General features: G+C 42.9%; 1 protein-coding gene across 6 annotated transcripts in view; it reads left to right on the forward strand.

Annotated features, from left to right (window-relative positions):
• The window catches only part of BLNK (B cell linker), a 100,349-nt gene that overhangs the window by 37,654 nt on the left and 45,034 nt on the right, over positions 1-17,661 (forward strand). Inside the window, exon 1 of one of the 6 annotated variants that reach the window (XM_055721287.1) lies at positions 14,242-14,730. The exons of 4 other annotated variants lie outside the window; for them this stretch is intronic. In XM_055721287.1, coding sequence (XP_055577262.1) covers positions 14,684-14,730 — 47 coding nt within the window. In that variant the 5' untranslated portion in view covers positions 14,242-14,683. Of the gene's footprint in view, positions 1-14,241; positions 14,731-17,661 lie in introns of those variants that run through there. One more of the 6 variants, XM_055721289.1, reaches the window with a different exon arrangement.

The following is a 17,661-nucleotide window of genomic DNA, read 5'->3' on the forward strand; positions in this document are numbered from 1 at the left end:
TTTTCAAATTGTCTTTGTAAACTGGACATGGAGATGCAAGGTGGAATTACATTAATAGTGTTCTAGGTGGGATGAAAACCAAATCCAATATAGAAGCCATTCAAGCTAACAATATGTTCAGCTGAAGAGCAATGTATATGACCTTAGGTTCAGTCCTATGCAGTATGGCTTTTAGATCACGAGTGACTCGCCTCCCATCAGCCCACCATCTGCTTGTAGTTCACAATTAAGAAAAATTCAGAGATGCAATATTTAGGCAACAGCCTTACCTGTCTTGCAGCATCCCTTAAAATTTTAAATGAATTATATTTTAGGTATGTCTAGAAAGCCCCTATTTCAGTGGCCTTTCTCACTAAACAATGTCTTCGACTCAGCTGTCTATGGAATGCCATTTGGGGCAGGGGTGTTTAACAGTGTAATTACAGAAATGTTTCTTTAATATTGGAAACATTACGCTCATTTTTAGGGATGTAAAACAAGGTAAATCACAGACACTTTCTGATAACAAGTGTGACAGACTAGTATTAAATAATAGCAGATATCTATTAAGCCTCTTTGAAGAGCAGAAGTGGATCAGCCTCTGAGAAAGAAGCATACACTGGCCCAGCTGTAGGGGAAGCCAGGTCTGTAACAAGCAGCTTAATCTCACTAAGTTTTAGTGAAAGTAGAAACATTTATCTTTGTTAGTACTCTAGACCAGCCTAGATAGCAATAGAATATCAGCTGCGCAGCAGCTCAAGTTGGATATCAAAAATCAAAGAAACAAGTCACCTTTTTAAGACTTAGACCAAAACGACCTGCTTATGTTGGTACACAAAGCCAGAAGCAGAACCGGCAATGAAAGCTGTTGCCCAAATCACAAACCATTTTTCACTGTCTTCATATGTCTGGACAGGATCTTTTTCCTCCACCCTGTTAGTTGATGTGCTTTCCTTTTCTCTATTACATGGCTGTACTCAGACCACAGAGAAGAGGTGGCTGAAGTTTCAATTCACTGGTCTTTCTTCCCTTTTAGAAATTTATATTTGGTAGTCAGAAAGTGCTGCACCTGGGACTGAAAACTCAGAAGAAAATAACTTCTGGCTCAGTCAAGCAATGAAGTGTGAAGGACTATTAATTTATAATCTCATTTTAGCAGAATTCCACATGTGCCCCAGCTCAGGTACACACTGGGCAGAAAACAGAGCAGATGTCTTGGCTCATTTTGCTCCAAGTCTCCAAACTGGAGTCCTCTCAGTTTTTAAAAGAAATACAATATTTAATTTAGAGCGTGTTATCAACACGTATTTATGCTCTCTGCAGGAGAGACATTTCATTCTTCTCGCTTTAGACTAGCCTCTGTGAAAATGAGTGAAAGCATAGCCTCTTTTTCTTTTGTATAAGCTTCATTCATTAGCTCAGCCGTTTGTGCTGTGATGGCAGGTGGTCTATGCAGTATTGCCAAGAAAACTAAGGAAAGTATTAAACCCTTTCATTCAGACTTTCTTGAATACAGAAATGAGAGCAGGTAAACAGTCGAGATAAGATACTAAGCCATGAAAACTGCAGTGCTTAAAAACGGGGTCAGCTAGACAAGCAAGGTACAGAAGTTACAAAACGAGCTGCAAGGAGAAGCTGAGGGGCTGTGGCAGGAGGGCCTGTTGCAGCTGCAAGGCAGACAGTTGGTGCTGTAGCAACCAGTCACTTGAAACAGCTTCAGGAGAGGCTGTTCAGAGCAGCTGGCATGGCAAAAGGTGAAGTGCAGTTGGTAGGAATGCCACAGCCTTTGTGCAACAAAAATCAAGACCTGAAACCCAACAGCCTGCAAGGCTGCAGGTGGCAACCCATAGAATTAATAAACTTGCCAAAGATATATATTTCAAAGATTTGCCCCAAACAAACACAGAAATTGCATTCAGCATGCAAATAAATGCCTCTTTACTAGCATATTCCTCATAAACTGCCTTTCCAAGAGCAACAGCAATGTAAGTAATGTAGAACTACCTTAGTAACACCACGGATGCTGGCATGATGGTACTTGCAACATATCTACATGACGCATGGTATTAGCACTTGTCAACACATGATTCAGAGCATCAGAGAGCCTCTCTGGATAGATCATCTGTAACCACCTAAATACAGATGGTATCATAGTACATATATTTAGGAAATTAAAAGTCACAGGCAACTTCCATACTAGCTTTCTCTAATTTCCAGTGCTTCCGAACATCTGTACATAGCAGTGGGTGCAGCATAGGGACTGAGGAGCTAGCACCAAGCACAGGAGCTGCTCAGCTGCCAGAAGCAGTAAAGCTGCATTACTGGATGCTGCACATGACCTGAAATGCCTTGCCTCATTGTTCCAGAAACTGCTCAGTTGTTGCCAGCTCTGGCACTGTGCTCCACTGCACAATGTAAACACACTTTGACTTTGCAGTCTTGACGTTTGTTGCAATTCTTGGAATTCAAATTCAGATATGCTCCAAATATTTGAAGAGGTGACGTGTTTTCAGGCCAGACTATGGCCAATCCCTTGCCACACTGACAGCAGTATATGCAGCTTCCCTGCAGGATGCTACAGTTTACAACTACTCAGACCACCTCTTGCAGATTATTTTATCAACCTTCTGGAGGACAGAGGGATAAAAGGACATCCTCCAGAGTAGGGAGGCAGTTCAGTCTCCCTGCCCAAGGCTGTCTTCGTCAGGGCTGAAACTGCTGCTAAAAATTATAACAGAACAGTATTGCCTGATCTGTTTTAAAACATATTTTATTTTATTCTTCCACAAGCCATGCCTGATTTTCCAGTCTGACAGTCTCCTTCTGTTCCTAATAGTCAAGAGTTCTGAGGGGAAAAAAACCAGATTTTTTTATTTTACAGTTCTTACTAGCGTTCCTGTTTTCCATTCTCCTCCACCGACTGCCATTGCACAGTTTAGGTACTCTCCAATGTTATCCTTGACAGAGCATTAAGTCTCAGTTTCTTCTTCACAATTCTGGCACTTCAGTTTCCCCACACACCTGCTACCACAGCTTTGTCATTTCTCTTATTTAGTTCCTCACTGCCCAGTTTCATGCTTTTATTATTTTATGAAGTTCTCAGAATACTGAAAATAATCTAAAAATATCATAGAATCATAGAATTGTTTAGGTTGGAAAAGACCTTTAAGATCGTCAAGTCCAATTGTTACATATCTTACCATTTCAGTTAATTTGCCTTAGTATTCATTTCATAAAAATGATCAGATCCTTTTCTAAATCTCTGACCTGGCTGATATAATTAATTCCCTTTATCAGGAATATCAGATAAGATATTCCTTATCTCATTCCTCTGGCTCTAGCAATAATATTCTAAAGGAATACACAGGAATATAAGGCATATATCCATGCTGTTGCTTTAATGAATAACAGTTCAAGATCAGAGAAGTAAAATATTGTTCGTATTGCTTGAAATGTCAGCATGAAATACCATTCCTTTTATATTACTGGTACAAATAATGTTTAAGAAATTATTCATTACTGGATGTTTTTTGTCCGCATATAACCCACAAATAGATAGATTTACATATACTCTGAAAAAAATTCCAAAGTCAAATATTTCCTGTCATTATGTTGTCTTTTTAAAGAAACAGAAAGTATGATCCACATCTACAGGTATTCCCTGCTAGCTAATCCCTCGCCAGAGCTTTATTAAAAATTTAGAGATAAAACCAAAATTCCAACAATTTCAGCTTTTAAACAGAAGCAGTAGTAAATATGTATAATATACCTTCATCACATTGGTACTTCATTGGGGTTTAGCTTTTAAAAGAGGGGGCTGGGCTCTAAGAAAACACTGAAAAATAACAAATGTAGCTGGTTTCAGATCACAGACCAGAGCCCTTACTGATGATGTCTTTCCGGCAACACTTCTCTACCGTCATCAAGGTGAATATAATTTCAGACCCCCTGTTAATCACAATGAATAATGGGAATAAATTCTTCAGGATTAAAGATGTAAATGGTCCAGAACCAGCCTAAGTCAAAACCAACGTATCAGCATATATCTATACCTATCATGTACCTACCTTGCAGAGTCCACAGGATGGAACACCGGTTTCTGGGAAAGCCCCACTTTCTGTACAGATTTGAAGTGTCGTTTTTTCTCAATGAACACACCAAGAACATTCTGAAACACAGCCCATGGCATAGCTCCAGCAGATAGCTAGCCAGGCTTAGAATTTATTCTATACAAAGCTCAAAATTTTGCTTATTATGGCATTTCTTTCTATTCTAATATTCTTGAGTATTGGCTTACTTAAAATAAAGCAATCCTGGGTCAGATCAAAGGTTCAATTCATAGACATTTGTGACATTAGCCTGCATCAGGTGTCTAAGGCAGGTAAGAATGAGCAAATGGGTGCTTCCGTATGCAAGCAAACGAACATCACTCACTGACATGGTATAACACCCCAATGGACCATGCTGAACAAATAAATTTACACCGTGAACTTTGATTCAGGAAAGTGTTGGTGGTATCAGGTCTACCAGGAATAATAATAATAACAGAAATCTACAATTTCTTGAGAAGCTCATGATACTTTGAGGAATCTTTTTCATAAAGGGGGAAATTCTCCTGTGAACAGAATGATAAAAGTTATCCAAGGTTGCGGAAGGCTTAAGCTTAAAAGAAATCACAACACTTAAGGAAAAGATACCTTAAAACCCAGTAATTTCTCCCTGGAAGACTCTATTGTATCACTGTTGTCTTCCTATTTGCTAACTAATATGAACATTTTACAGCAAAAGCTATACAAATAATATATACCTTGTCAACAGTTTCAAATTACAAATGGCACACAGCAATCTAGTCTTCACTCATCAGTCTGTTTATAAACATATTCCTGACTCAACAGTATTGTGGCAATAACAAACAGGACAATTTCCAATGTGTAACATAATCCCAGGCAGATCAATACAACATGGAGAAGGTTCAAGTACGCAAGTCCATGCTGAAGATGTTGGTAAAATCCACTAGTGTCCAGAAATTAAAAATCTTGTCAGACCATCATCTATGTATACGATTTCTAAACTACCAGTCAGAAAATTTCTTTCATCCCAAAATATTTTAGATTGTAATTTCTTCAATGCAGTAGCTACCTTCTTGTCTATTAGAACAACACAGAATGAAAAAAAGGATAATTGTTTATGAATAAGGCTCCTATGTGCTACTGCAATACAATGAACATTTAAATTTACATATATGCGTTTATTTACATGCAGACATCTATCAGTTTTTTTCTTCTTTCACTTCTCTCCGAGTTCGCTCCATATTTTAAATCTGAAGGGATGACAAAAAAGGTAGAAACAGTTATTCTGAAAAAGTGTTTGATACTAAATGTAGATTTTTTTTCTCCCAATACACTCTGAGAGTAGAAAGATGCACAGGCCCTTATGACCACAAACTTAGGAAGTAACTCTTCTAAATGCTGAACTACAGCAATAAATGCTTCACAATAGGTTATATAAAAATAATAACCCACTATGATATAACGTGGCACTCTATTAATCTGCTACAGTTTTGTAGTCTTAATGCAATTAAAGTTACCAACTGTGTAACTGTGTAATATTTTTTGCAACAATTCACAAAATTTTCAGTCTTAGACAACAGAAAAGATTAATGGCTATAGTTACAAATCTGAGCAATTTTTCCCCACAGAAGAGAGTATTCCATGAAATTCTTTATCTTTGGTCATAAAATGTTATCTTGCTATTATTTCAAATAATAGTTTGCTATATTTTTATTTAATAAGATAATTTCTTCTTTAGAAAGTCCCTCATCTTGATTACTGAACGTTTTTGGAAGGTAATATTTCAAATCCACTATACTTTTGGGTGAGGACTGTCAGAACTTTTTCTGTTCAGTGACATTTCTGCTCCCAGAACATAGTGTTAGGCAAGTCCAGTTATCCAAGAAACAGAAGAGAGCAGTCTTAAGAAGATGGAAACACAAAAACCAGAAAAGACTACAGACAAAGTATTTTTCCTGTTCCTGCTTAGGAAATTATTGCGGTCACTGAAGCAGTGCAGGTTACCAAATTGTGCCAGAGAAGATCAACCATTTTCCTTGGCTGTATGTATTATAGGGCAGTGCAGGAAAGAAGTGGTTTAAAAACTAATGGGTTTTCAGCATTTTCTAGGTACTGAAGGCATCATGCTATGTGTAAACAGCACCAGAGCTATATTAAAATAACCTCATTTTAAGACATCCCTTTAATTTTGAAATCTGAAAACTCTGCAACCCTTTGACTGTGCATATACACAATCTTGCCAGCAGGGACACAAACATATTTAGACCGTTCACTATCTATGTGTGAATGCTGACTGATGCTCAGTAGGCACGCGCAGAAAGGAAGGACACAAAATGCTTCTCCTCCACATCCTCCTCTGCCCCGTGCAAGCCAGGGCCAAACAACGCCCTCTGCTAAGCACTCCCACTAAGGTCTCTTGGGTACCCTCCAGGGTACCCTCCCCAAACAGGAGGATGGACAGGGAAGCAAACCTGGCCAAGATTTAACCCAGTTGCAAGAGATGAGGAGGAAGGAGAGCAGGGTTTACAAGTGCTGCAGAAAAGTCAGAAACAAGAGCGGCTTGCCAGTCTGCAAAGAAGCCCGTGCCCCTGCAACCTCCCTTCCATGGCTGGGATCAGAGCTAGATTAAATCTGCCAGTTACAGTTATCTCCATTGCAGTCACTCTGGACTGCTGGAAGGGGATAAGATTTGCAGACCAAGGAGCGGCACTACTCTTCAGACTCACTGTAGCTGTCTGTTGGCTCCAACACAGATCACTGCCTCCAAGGCAATCTGACCTCAAACACTTTCAGTTTAATATTAAATAATTAGCCTGTCTGAAGGAGCAAATTTTGTGTTTCTGTGCGCATGTGGAACAGATGACAGTAAAACTGAAAAGCAGAAGTGCAGCTTTTTCACAATGGGTTTGTCCCCAGAGAAATAAAACATTTTCTCCACAGGTGCAAAATGAGTTTGCCCAGAGGCCCCTTCATGAGAAAATCCTACTAAATTTTCTGGTTTAACATCTTTGCCTACCCCGCAGTACATGTCTACATGTACAGCCTGCTTCCTCCAGTGAGCCTGAAGACAAACCCAAATCCCATTCAATTAAATTTAGAGTTGCATTTGCAAGTGTGCCTTCTACTGCTATTACTATATATGAACAACTTTGAACATGAGTTTAGTATCAAAAGCGATTACAGATTAAAGCTTTAGCATTTCTAGGGTGGTTGCTCTTTGACTTCCAAAATTAACACTGTGGCATTGAGCCATTTGACCCACAGTGACAAGACTAAAACTTTGGAAAATTAGAATTATTTAAAAATACTTGGGACAAAAAAAGTACCTTCTTCTCATCTTCTAAGACACAACTGAATGCCCACATGTAACTTTTCCTGTACAAGTAGTGTTTTCTAGTTTAAAACAGCTTCTATGCGTCCTGGAAATGGAAAAGAATCCATTCAGAGAGTCAGAGAGCAATGCTTGGAAAAAACAGAGACGTATTATTTTAAACACGAAGCAGCAGTGTTTTATCTGTTTATAGCAATCAGTAAGTAGAAATACAGTGAATGTCATGAGAAATCATGTTCCATAAACTCATGGTTTCCAAATACCAGCTATGGGACACTGAACGGTAAGTTAAGTAGGCAGCGTATCAACCAGAATAGAAATGAAGGGGAAACAAAACTATGTCTAAATTGGCGTAGTTTTAAACAATAGAGTTTGAGTGTTCTTCTGACCTGGTACCAAATCCCACAAATTTGCATTGAGATCCATATGATCAAGCACAAAACCCTCCTGGGGAGCATGTGACAGTCTACTGCTAAGCCTCTGTTTCCCCTTCGCTCTCCATCACCTCAGCATGTTGCGGGCATGTCTTCCTACAGATCTTCTGAAAGTAGAAGGGGTCAAATATATACAAGGTACTTTAAAATAGCAGGCCTTGAGGAAAAAGTAAAGCCTGTAACATGGTTACAGATTGCAGTTCAGATTCAGGTGGTCAGAATTTGATCTGTTTTCCAGTTCAGAAAACTGGAAGGTGTGGTATCAGTTTCGGCTACTTTCACTAAACTTCCACAGTTTACTTGAAAAACAGAATTGCAGCAATCATTTACTGACTTTCATGTGAACACAAATGGATCAAGCCAAATTTCTGCCTCTGACTGGCTACATTTACATTGATGTTACTGTGCTTCCACGGTTCAAGCTCTCACCTTCAGTGTTACCCCAGCAGCAGCACAAAGTCAGACCTCAAGACTCAAAGCTGAGAGGCCGCTATGTATGAATACTGTCTTTGCAGCAATAATCAGAGTCTGTGAGAGATTTAAGATAGCATGTAGATCTAGGCAGGGAGAAGTACCTCTGAGCCAAGTAAAATACTATGACCTCAAGACAGTAAAATCAGACATATTTTGAAGTGAATTTTCAATCATTTCACATATTGCTCAGGAGAGCTGACATTGCTGCTCTTTTGTCAGGACTTCCTGAAGGAAAAGTCAAGCAAAAGCTCACAAAGCTGTCTTTTAAAGACTAAAATGTGCAATATCTTGTGTTTCCCCACATTTCCCAGAAGTGGGGAAGTCACAGTGAAAAAATACACTAGCTGCTTGGCAAGACAGTTGTACGTGAAACCTACTTGAATTCTCTCCCATAAGGAACAGTTGCATCCTTGACACCTGAGTACTTCCAAGAAAAAAAATTTGGCATGATCCTCTCTACTAATGTTGGAAAAAAAATTTTCCAAATTGGGAAGGATTCAAGAAATGGGGTTTCTAGCATGACTGACATAAAAAGTAAGTCTTATATGGCCATGTTATGAATAAAATTGAAAACTTGTTATCAAACCAATCGCTTACCTCAGATCAGGTTTCTCAGCTGTTTTATGTATATTGAAGGCACTAGCCTGTATCTCTGAGCATTAATGTAATCTGTAAAAAACAGCTTCCTCTTGAAATAGTCATGCATACCTCATTGAGATCCTTTGATGCAGCACTGTCCCCTCAAAGCATTAAAAATAAAAATTAACATTAAAAATATTTACTGTAAATTAATGTTTTAAACTAATATATTTGCAGTTGGTTTTATTCACCTTCTCATTGCTAAATTTTTGTGCTACACGATGCAGTTTACAATTCTCTGCTTTTTATTTCAATTATGTCAAATCGTAGAAGTTCAGAAATGGCAACTGAAAGCCAAGGCTGTACCTATACACTGGCTTGGACTTTTCATACTCTTTTCTGCAGCTTGACTGTTCATCTCTCCTGTGTGCCACAGCTTCTGCCTGGGACATATTCCTAGGGTTCCGTGTCATGTGGAGGAGGCTATGGGCAGATGCTGTTCCATCACTGAGCCTCACCCTGCCATGGCAGTCACGATGTGGCTTCAGCTGCCGATGCAGATCAGCATTGGCCGCTACGTTCCCTAGACTAAACATAGTCATAATCTGTATTCCACATTAAGATAATGGCATGAATGGTCTCTGTAAAAAGGTGTTAGCATCAAGGCTTACGAATTTAAAAGGAAGATATGTACAGCTGATACTTTATATAATATTCAACATCATAATGTGAATATTAGGGATATTAGTAGCTTCAGCAGGAATCCCTGACAAACCCAAAATCCTTATACAAACCACGTACTGGAAGGTATTAAACTAGAGAGCATTAATTTTAGTGGAAATAGGAGAAAGCAGTTATCACAGGAGTCAGAGAGAAAACTTCAGCCAAGAAAAAACATGAGTCTTGTCAGTGATAGCAATCTGACTGGATTTTGCCTAATGGTTTCTCTACAATGATTGGCTCTGTATGAAGATGCTTGTTCTGATCTAGGAACACCACTTACCAACGACTAAAATGCTTCAGACAAGCCTTATGATCCCTTGTTTCTATGCTACAGGAGTCTTCTATCTACTCAGAGAAGCAAAGGCAAACCATAAATGATCTTAACAATAGCGCATAGAAAACTGGAGCCCTGAATAAACAGGAAATATCTGGCAATTCACAGCAAATTCTGACCAAATGAAGGCAGGATCCTCACAGTCGCAGAGTTTGCTCCACTGAGTCTAGTTTTGACCATGCCTCGGTGACCTCACAGCTCTTAAATAGAAACCAGAACACATCACCAGAGTGAGGCAGCATGCACAAGGAATGAGACGGTAGGAAATGAACAGCAGAAAATAGCAGAAGGGGTAAAAAAATAATTTTAGCTTCTAAAAATACAAGATAAAGAAGTTGCTTTTTAAAATCTTTTTTATTTATGAGCATAAATGGAGAATTACACAGTCATATTGGGAGAGGATCGGAGAGACAAACCCAGATTAAGCCACAACACTTGCAGTGATGAGGAAATTATGTTGCAACAGTTAGTGACATTTAGAAAGTCTGTCTAAGCATTCAGAAGGTCTTCTCCAAAATTTCAATGACGTTTTAAGCATCAAAAATAAAAAAGCATGTATATTCTGTGAACCATCCTGCCAGCGACATTTACTATCAAATCCTGCATTACCTGTATTAAGTAATAGTGCCAGAAATTTATCCTGTATCTTTTGTAGCCACATACAGGAAAATAAAGTTCGTGGCTATCTACGTAATCACAAAAATATCAGAGTCTGTGTGAACGCAAGTTCTTAAAACATGAGAAAAAAATCCAGAAGAAAATACCATTTAGGTAAAGGGCTTGAATAATGATCCTCCAGAAGACCAGTACTGTGGGAACACCTCTGCAAAAAGCCTCATCCAAGACATCAAGAAATATTTTCCTGGGACACCATTATGCCCCACATCCTTGGGACCTGTCCTTCAGCTGGGCAGTGCAGGCTGGTCCAGGCTGCCAGGCCATGTCTCAGCAGGCAAGAACACTTGCCAGCCAGTGACTGTGTCCCCCACACCATCCCTATTGGCCCCAGATGTGCCAGGGAGCATGGAGGTAGCACAGACATCCCTCAAAACGTATCCCTCCCCGCCAAGAACAGCACTCGTAGCTGCGACGGAGGGTTTCACGTTAACCATCACTGTGGTCATGATGTCATCCATGTGGTAAAACAAATCCCACTTCCTCTTTGGCATTCTCCAAATCAGCATATTAGGTCAAAGAGGGACAGTTGCTGGGGTTACAAGTACAAAAATAGCATGGCGTTATGTTCACTGCGTGGCTCAAACCTGCCACCGCCTCCAGGCCCTCCCGGGGCTCCTGAAGAGGAAGGCAGGGTGTTTCCTGGAGTGGGGGTTAGTGATGCCCCGGCCCCCCTCCAGTGTGGGCCCCCGGAGACACTGTTTTAGGGTCATGAGTAGCACGGGGGGGATGGAGGACCTGCTGCCACTCACCCCCCCGGTCCCTGGTGCAGGTCTGCAGGGCCCTCCTTGCCAGCTGCAAACCTGGCTGTATGGACATACTAAAACCCTCTTGACCACAGACAGGACCTTTCCCAATATGGGCTGGAAACCACTCTGAAACCACCTGCTAGGCAAAAAAAGAGACCTAGGGCTGTTTGAAGGGGCTTGGGCCTGTTCTTTATTTAAGTTTTTTCTCTCGTGGTTTTCCTGTCTTGTTGCACCCAACCAAGCTTTCTTGACACCGGGGTAGATGGCCAGATAGGCTGATTTGGGGGAGACCAGAGAGAGCTAAGTAGGCTGTAGTCATTTTCTGGTGAGGCTACACTATTTAGATCCAGATGTTTTTGATGCAGGTACACATCTAAAATGGGGAAGAGGAATCTAACTAGAAAGGCTTTGTTTGATATCTGGGGGAGGGTGGCTTCCTTCTCTTAATTTCAGGACTTTACCTGCACTTGAGTCTACATTGGTTCCCCAGGAAAAGTGTATTCCAAGGTGGCCAAGAGAAACCACTCTCCCAGATGCCTTGGGTTTAAGGTAGCTGTGGAATATGGGGTCCTGTATGTGTTTTTTTGGGGAGAAAGGGGATAATTTATTCTTTGCCCATGTTCTGCGTAGGCAAAGACAGCCAGCCTAGGCCACATCCCCTGGTACTAGTGACCTCTGCTAATTCCAGGCCAGGACTCTTTTCCCCCCCCAGAAAAATTCCCCGCGCTAGCATGTCTTGGAAGGCATGGATATAAAGGGAAGTAAGATACGCACTGTGTAAGCAATCAGAGGGCCAGAGCTGTGAGGACAAGCATTTACCTCCTTTCCCGGTACTGTTTTCCAGACAGGTAGAAGCAAGCCCTGATGGAGTAGTACGAAAGGGTTTGTGGTTTTTTGCTTGTAGATATTAAAGTGAAGCAGAGCCATGCACTGGGCCATGTGTGTGCATGGAAGAAGCAAAAAGGCTGAGGTACGACCAGTGGACAGGCCCTACAGCAGATGCCACAAAATATCATGAACCTGTCTTGCGCAAAGGAGACTTTCTTAGTAGTAACTTCTTGGCAGTAGTACTGGTCTAAGCAGTCACACACCCTATTCTTCCCACCCTGTGCTGCACTCTCACAAACATTTGTGCACTGAATCTAATCAAGGAACCAATGCAGTTAAACCCCCCTCTTTGGTGACTTTTTGCTAGATCATTTGTAGTGAGCTCCTTCCCCAAACCATTTCACTGCACAGCTACACAAACATGTAGGCCAGCAGATTACAGCGATGAGAGATCCTGCATGAGCTGCACTGTCACCAAGCCCTGAGCACAGGGGATTCAAGGACCGCCCTGAGCACGAGGCATCAGCAGTGGCCCCTTCCCAGGAGCAGCAAGGTGACAGTGCTTACAAGGACAGGTGTGAAAGCCCTCTGCACCGGCCACTGCAGAGCATTAAAACTCAACCTGTAAACTGTCGAGTCAGGAAGAAACCAGGCGAAACCAGCACGGCAGTGCAAATGACAGGCTGCCACCAAAGATCTCAAAGGGCAACAGTCTGGGATTTCAGCAACAGTCAGGCAAGAAGCAGTGTTCTGGAAGAGAAATCACCCCGTGAGCCTACTGAGCAAATCCCCTATTCTGACGCATGTTTAGATATACCGGGATTATATAAGCAAAAAGTAAAGCAGCACTGCAGTGTATTTATACACAGTTCTTCACATTGCCAGAGTGCTGATTTTAACTAATTCAAAGTTAATTTAATTTTCAAAGTAAATTTTAGGGAGTAAATTTGAAAAGGTGTTCAGTTCATAACCAGATACAATGCAGGGTGGAATTCCAAACTTTTCTGTAGTAAATGCCATTCAACATTATGATGTTATTCCTTAAAGCCCACAAACTTTATAAGATACCCTAAAAAGGGCATTTTTTTCACTATGGACCCTCTCTAAAGCAATAGTGTATGCAAATATCAATTGATTTCCATGTCAAAAGCTCAGAGACCAAAAACGCCAGCCATGCCAAGATCAGAGCAATACTGTTATCAAAGACGCAAATCTTGTGGCAGGCTGTTTCCCCAGAGTCATCTGCACTAACCGGGGAAGTCTGTTTCACCGCTACATTTTGTCGAGAAAAAAACTACAGTCAGTGCAGCCTGGGAAGGAGACACATCCACATGAAAATCTAGCCTAGGTGACAGCAAGCTCTCCCCAAGAAATAACTTTGGGCAGCCTCAAAGCACATGGTACTTCTGAAAGCATATTAACATGAAGTAGATGTACATTTAATAAAAACAATGAGTAGCTTTTCTGCCTGGAGAAGCCTTCAAGCTGCAGGCAGGCCGAGGGTACAGAGAGCAAGTGACAAGTCATGGTCCCCAGGAGCGGAATGCAGGTTATCAGCCCTTCAGGATAAAGGCTGAGCACGAACGCCCACTGACATTGCCCCTCAGAAGGGACAGCTACCTATAAAGTTCATCTTTAAAGAGGAGAAAATGGTTAAGCCCAAGACTAAGCAAAAAAAACCCAGGCTCTGAGATACCAGAGCCATAGAGCACAGGTCTGCTGCCTGCGTGGCGGCTGGGAATGGCTTTGCCCTGTGTCCCAGCAAGGATCAGGGTTTGCTCCCGCCTTAGTTTGAGAAACGAGGCGAGGAAATTTTTTTCCCCCCTTACATTTATATTCAAAAGGGTGGGAGTAACAGGGTGATTTTCTCCAGCTTCGCTCGAGAGCCTCTGGGAGGCGGAAAGTGCCCCCAGCAGCCGGCTGTACCTGGCACACCGTCAGCAGACGGCAGGGCAGCGGAGGGCAGGCGCCCGCAGGGCTCCCGCAGGGGCCAGGGCAGCGAGGCTGGCGGCCTGACCCCACCGCAGCCCGCCCGGACCCAGCCCCGGCCCCGGCCCCGGCCCCGGCCCCAGCCCGCCGCCCGGCCGGGGCCGCGCACTGCCGGCTCCCTGCTCCCCGGGCCGCGCACTGCCGGCTCCCCGGGCCGCGCCAGCGCTCCCCTGGGCGCTCCCAGGGCTGCGGGCCTGAGCCCTCACGCTCCCAGCTCCGCAGGCCCCACCTCGGCCCCGGTGCCGCAGCCACCTGTGCGCGCCGCCGGACGGGGCGGGGGCGGGCGGGGCCGGGCGCTCCGGGCACCGGGTGCCGGCTCTGCCAGCGCCTGCGGGCGGGACGGGGCGAGGCTTCAACAGCCCGGCACGGCGGCGGCCGCGACCGAGCCCCGCGGAGGCGCTGCTGGCGGGGGAGCTTCCGCCGCGCTCCGAGCCGCGGCCCGAGGAGGGAGAGCGGCCGGGCCGGGCCCGGCGGGAGGCGGCGGCAGGTGCCGGGCCGGGACGAGCGCGGCGCGGAGCATGGACAAGCTGAACAAGCTGGCCGTGCCGGCCGGGGAGAAGCTCAGGTGGGGTCCCGGCGGGGCGCGGGGGTCCCGGCGGGGCGGGGGGCGCTGGCAGCAGCCGGAGCCGAAGCTGTCTCACCCCCCGGAGCCGGGACTGGCGGCCCGGGGCAGCGCGGGGCTCTGGAGCGGGTCGTGGGGCCGGTGTCAGAGCCACGCGTGTGCCCGCCTGGCCCGCAGCCAGCAGCGCTGCTAAAGTGGCTGTTTTCAAAGCTGTGAGGCAATAGCCTTGGACTCGCTAAGATGTATAAGCTTTATGTAAATTAGAAAAAATAATTAATCGCTTAATGGTTTAATCGGTGTCCTATGCAGATGGTGTTTGCGTTAGGTTCTGTGATATTTCCTAATCTTCGAAAGAACTGGTGGAATAGAGGGAACTGGAAAACGGGAAGTGTTCTGAAGTGAAGGAGTGCGGCGTTAAATGCAGGGTTCAAGAGGGAAAAAAGCAGAAGCTGACCATTGCTGGAGTATTTTTAGTGTGACTTGACTGGTGTGCTGGCGGAGTCGGCATTTCAAGGCTCCTTCTTAGTGACTTTTTTTCTTTTCTGAATAGTTAAAAGAAGTTCTGTTTCAGTTTAAATTAGCCTAGAAACTTTTTCTTCCTCTGAAAATTAAGAATAAAATGTTGAAAAATATTCTCTCTTAAAATAACTCATATTTCTACACTTGATACTAATTTATAAGCCATTCTCAAGCCTCTTTCCCTCTCCCTGGAAGCCTTCATGCAAATCAGAACGATCCCTTGTAAAGCTAATTTTGATGGCAAAGACTAATTCTTGATATCTACTCTTTCCATACTGTTGAAATATTGGTGGGGGGGTGTGCCTGAATTGCTGCCGTGACCTAGCTGAAGTGACTCAGCCAGACACACCTAATACGAGCCTGGCAGACTGCGTCCTGCAGCCCAGGCAAGAACTCGGTGGAAGGCTCAATGGACAGGGGAGAAGGCGACAGTGAATTTCCTCATTGTCGGCAATTTATGACCTTAAATAGTCCAAAATGGTCTAAATAGTGTCAGGGCTCAGTGTTGGCCTGAACTAGCCATCTAAATGTAAGAAGCTGACTGATACAATGGAAAGCTTGACACTATCAAGACAGTTACTGGTACATAAAGAAATACAGCACCTGCTCCCTGCTGTGATAGAACTGTAGCTAGGATGCATCTTCTGTGCCTTTGATTAAAGCAGGATTACTTTCAAGTGCACGGAAGGGGTCTACACGTGAGGGTTATAGTGGTGCACAAATTGTTTGGGAACTGAATCAAAAGTCCTAAACCAGAAAGGCAGCCATTGCGCCTCTGTTGCATCTTGCCACTGGCTGACACTCTTCATCTTGTCTGAAGTTTTAATATTGTTGTAAAATAAGGAAGAGGAGGAAGTAGCTCTGCTTTGCTATATTATCTTGAAGTATTAAAAGCTACTTTTTCTCTCCTCCTTATGGCCAATTCACCCTAGTTGTGCAAGGAGTATAGGAGCATGCATTTCTCAAACGCGTGAGTGTTCTTACTACGTGCAGTGGACGTGCATGCAAGCTTCAGTCTGAGTATGTCAAAATACTGCCTTAGACAGAGACCTGGGTATTCAGCTACATGGTCTTACTACAGTATCAGGATTTAAAAACTTAAGGCAGAACCTTCCATGAGCACCTATTCATAGCAGAAATTTTGAGAGATGTACAAATACAGGAAGACGTCAGCATAACGTGGCAGCAGCTGCTTCTTCTTCTTTTCAGAGCTGAATACTACCCCCCTTGTGCTATGTGAGCTGTTGACAGTGCAGGTGACTGCCTAATGTAGCCTCCTGTCTGCATGGAAGACACATACATGGTTCAGAGTTTGTACTGAAGGGTACACAAATGAAATTGTTACATTTAAAACCTGCCTTCCTGCATATGCCTAAGATGCAATGCCAAGAAATATGCCTACCATAGTTTCAATCGGTGTAATTACAGTTTGCATTTTTTCTAAAGACGGCTTTCTTGAAATTTTTGCTTTGTAGCAGCAAAAATTAAAGTAGCACTGCTGTTGAGTCAGTGTCTGAGAGCAGAGCTTTTGGTTTTTTTAAGTGTAGACGTGAAAAAGCAGATATTATGTTGTTTTGCTGAGCTCATCTATTCTCCACGGGTATATTTGAGCTACCAGACCTAGCTTTTTCTGGCATTATCAAGTCTTGTATGAGACCTAATTCTTAACATATTCCATTTGTTTCTTTATTACAACAATAAGAACTATAAGTGTTTTTATGCACCTCTTTAACTACCATGTTGTGGTATGGGCATTGTTTGCAGTTAGGTCACACAATTAACTTTGATATCGGTTGGATAGGAATGCTGGAACTTCATGGAATTCCAGTATTATTTTAATACGGTGTTTGTAATAATGTGTTGCACAGTATTATACAAGTGCTCCCTCAGAGTACATTGTGTGTTCTAATTGCTTCCATATAGTCACGAAAAATGAATTCCAAAGTTTGGTTATTTATCATGAGATAAATTTATTTGTCATGCGTACGAATTATTTGGTACTTCAAATTGTTTTCTGAAGTGTGGGGTGAATATATGAGCAATAGCCATGCTGCCATGACAGGCTTTATGGTGACTTGATTTCAGCCTGAACTTCAGAAAAAAGAAGATATATGCAAATATATACGTAGATGCACTCATTATCAGGGATGGTAGGCGGCAAAGGTAATGGGAAGTTAGCAACTCAAAAGATACAGCACTAAACTTGCAGACTCTTTCAGCTTCCTTAGACTGAGCCTGATGCCTAGTCTTTAAACAATTTCTAGCTGCTATATATGACTCTGTTACAGCATCTCTCCAGGCTTGCTGCATTTTTTTATGACCACAGACCTCAATAATGACCCTTGGCTCATAGCTGTTTTTAGCTGTGTATCACAAAGTCCTTTTCAAAGGCATCATTACCATCACCACAGCAGT

This window comes from Falco cherrug, chromosome 9, assembly GCF_023634085.1.
Source record: "Falco cherrug isolate bFalChe1 chromosome 9, bFalChe1.pri, whole genome shotgun sequence".
NCBI classification, from domain to species: Eukaryota; Metazoa; Chordata; class Aves; order Falconiformes; family Falconidae; genus Falco; species Falco cherrug.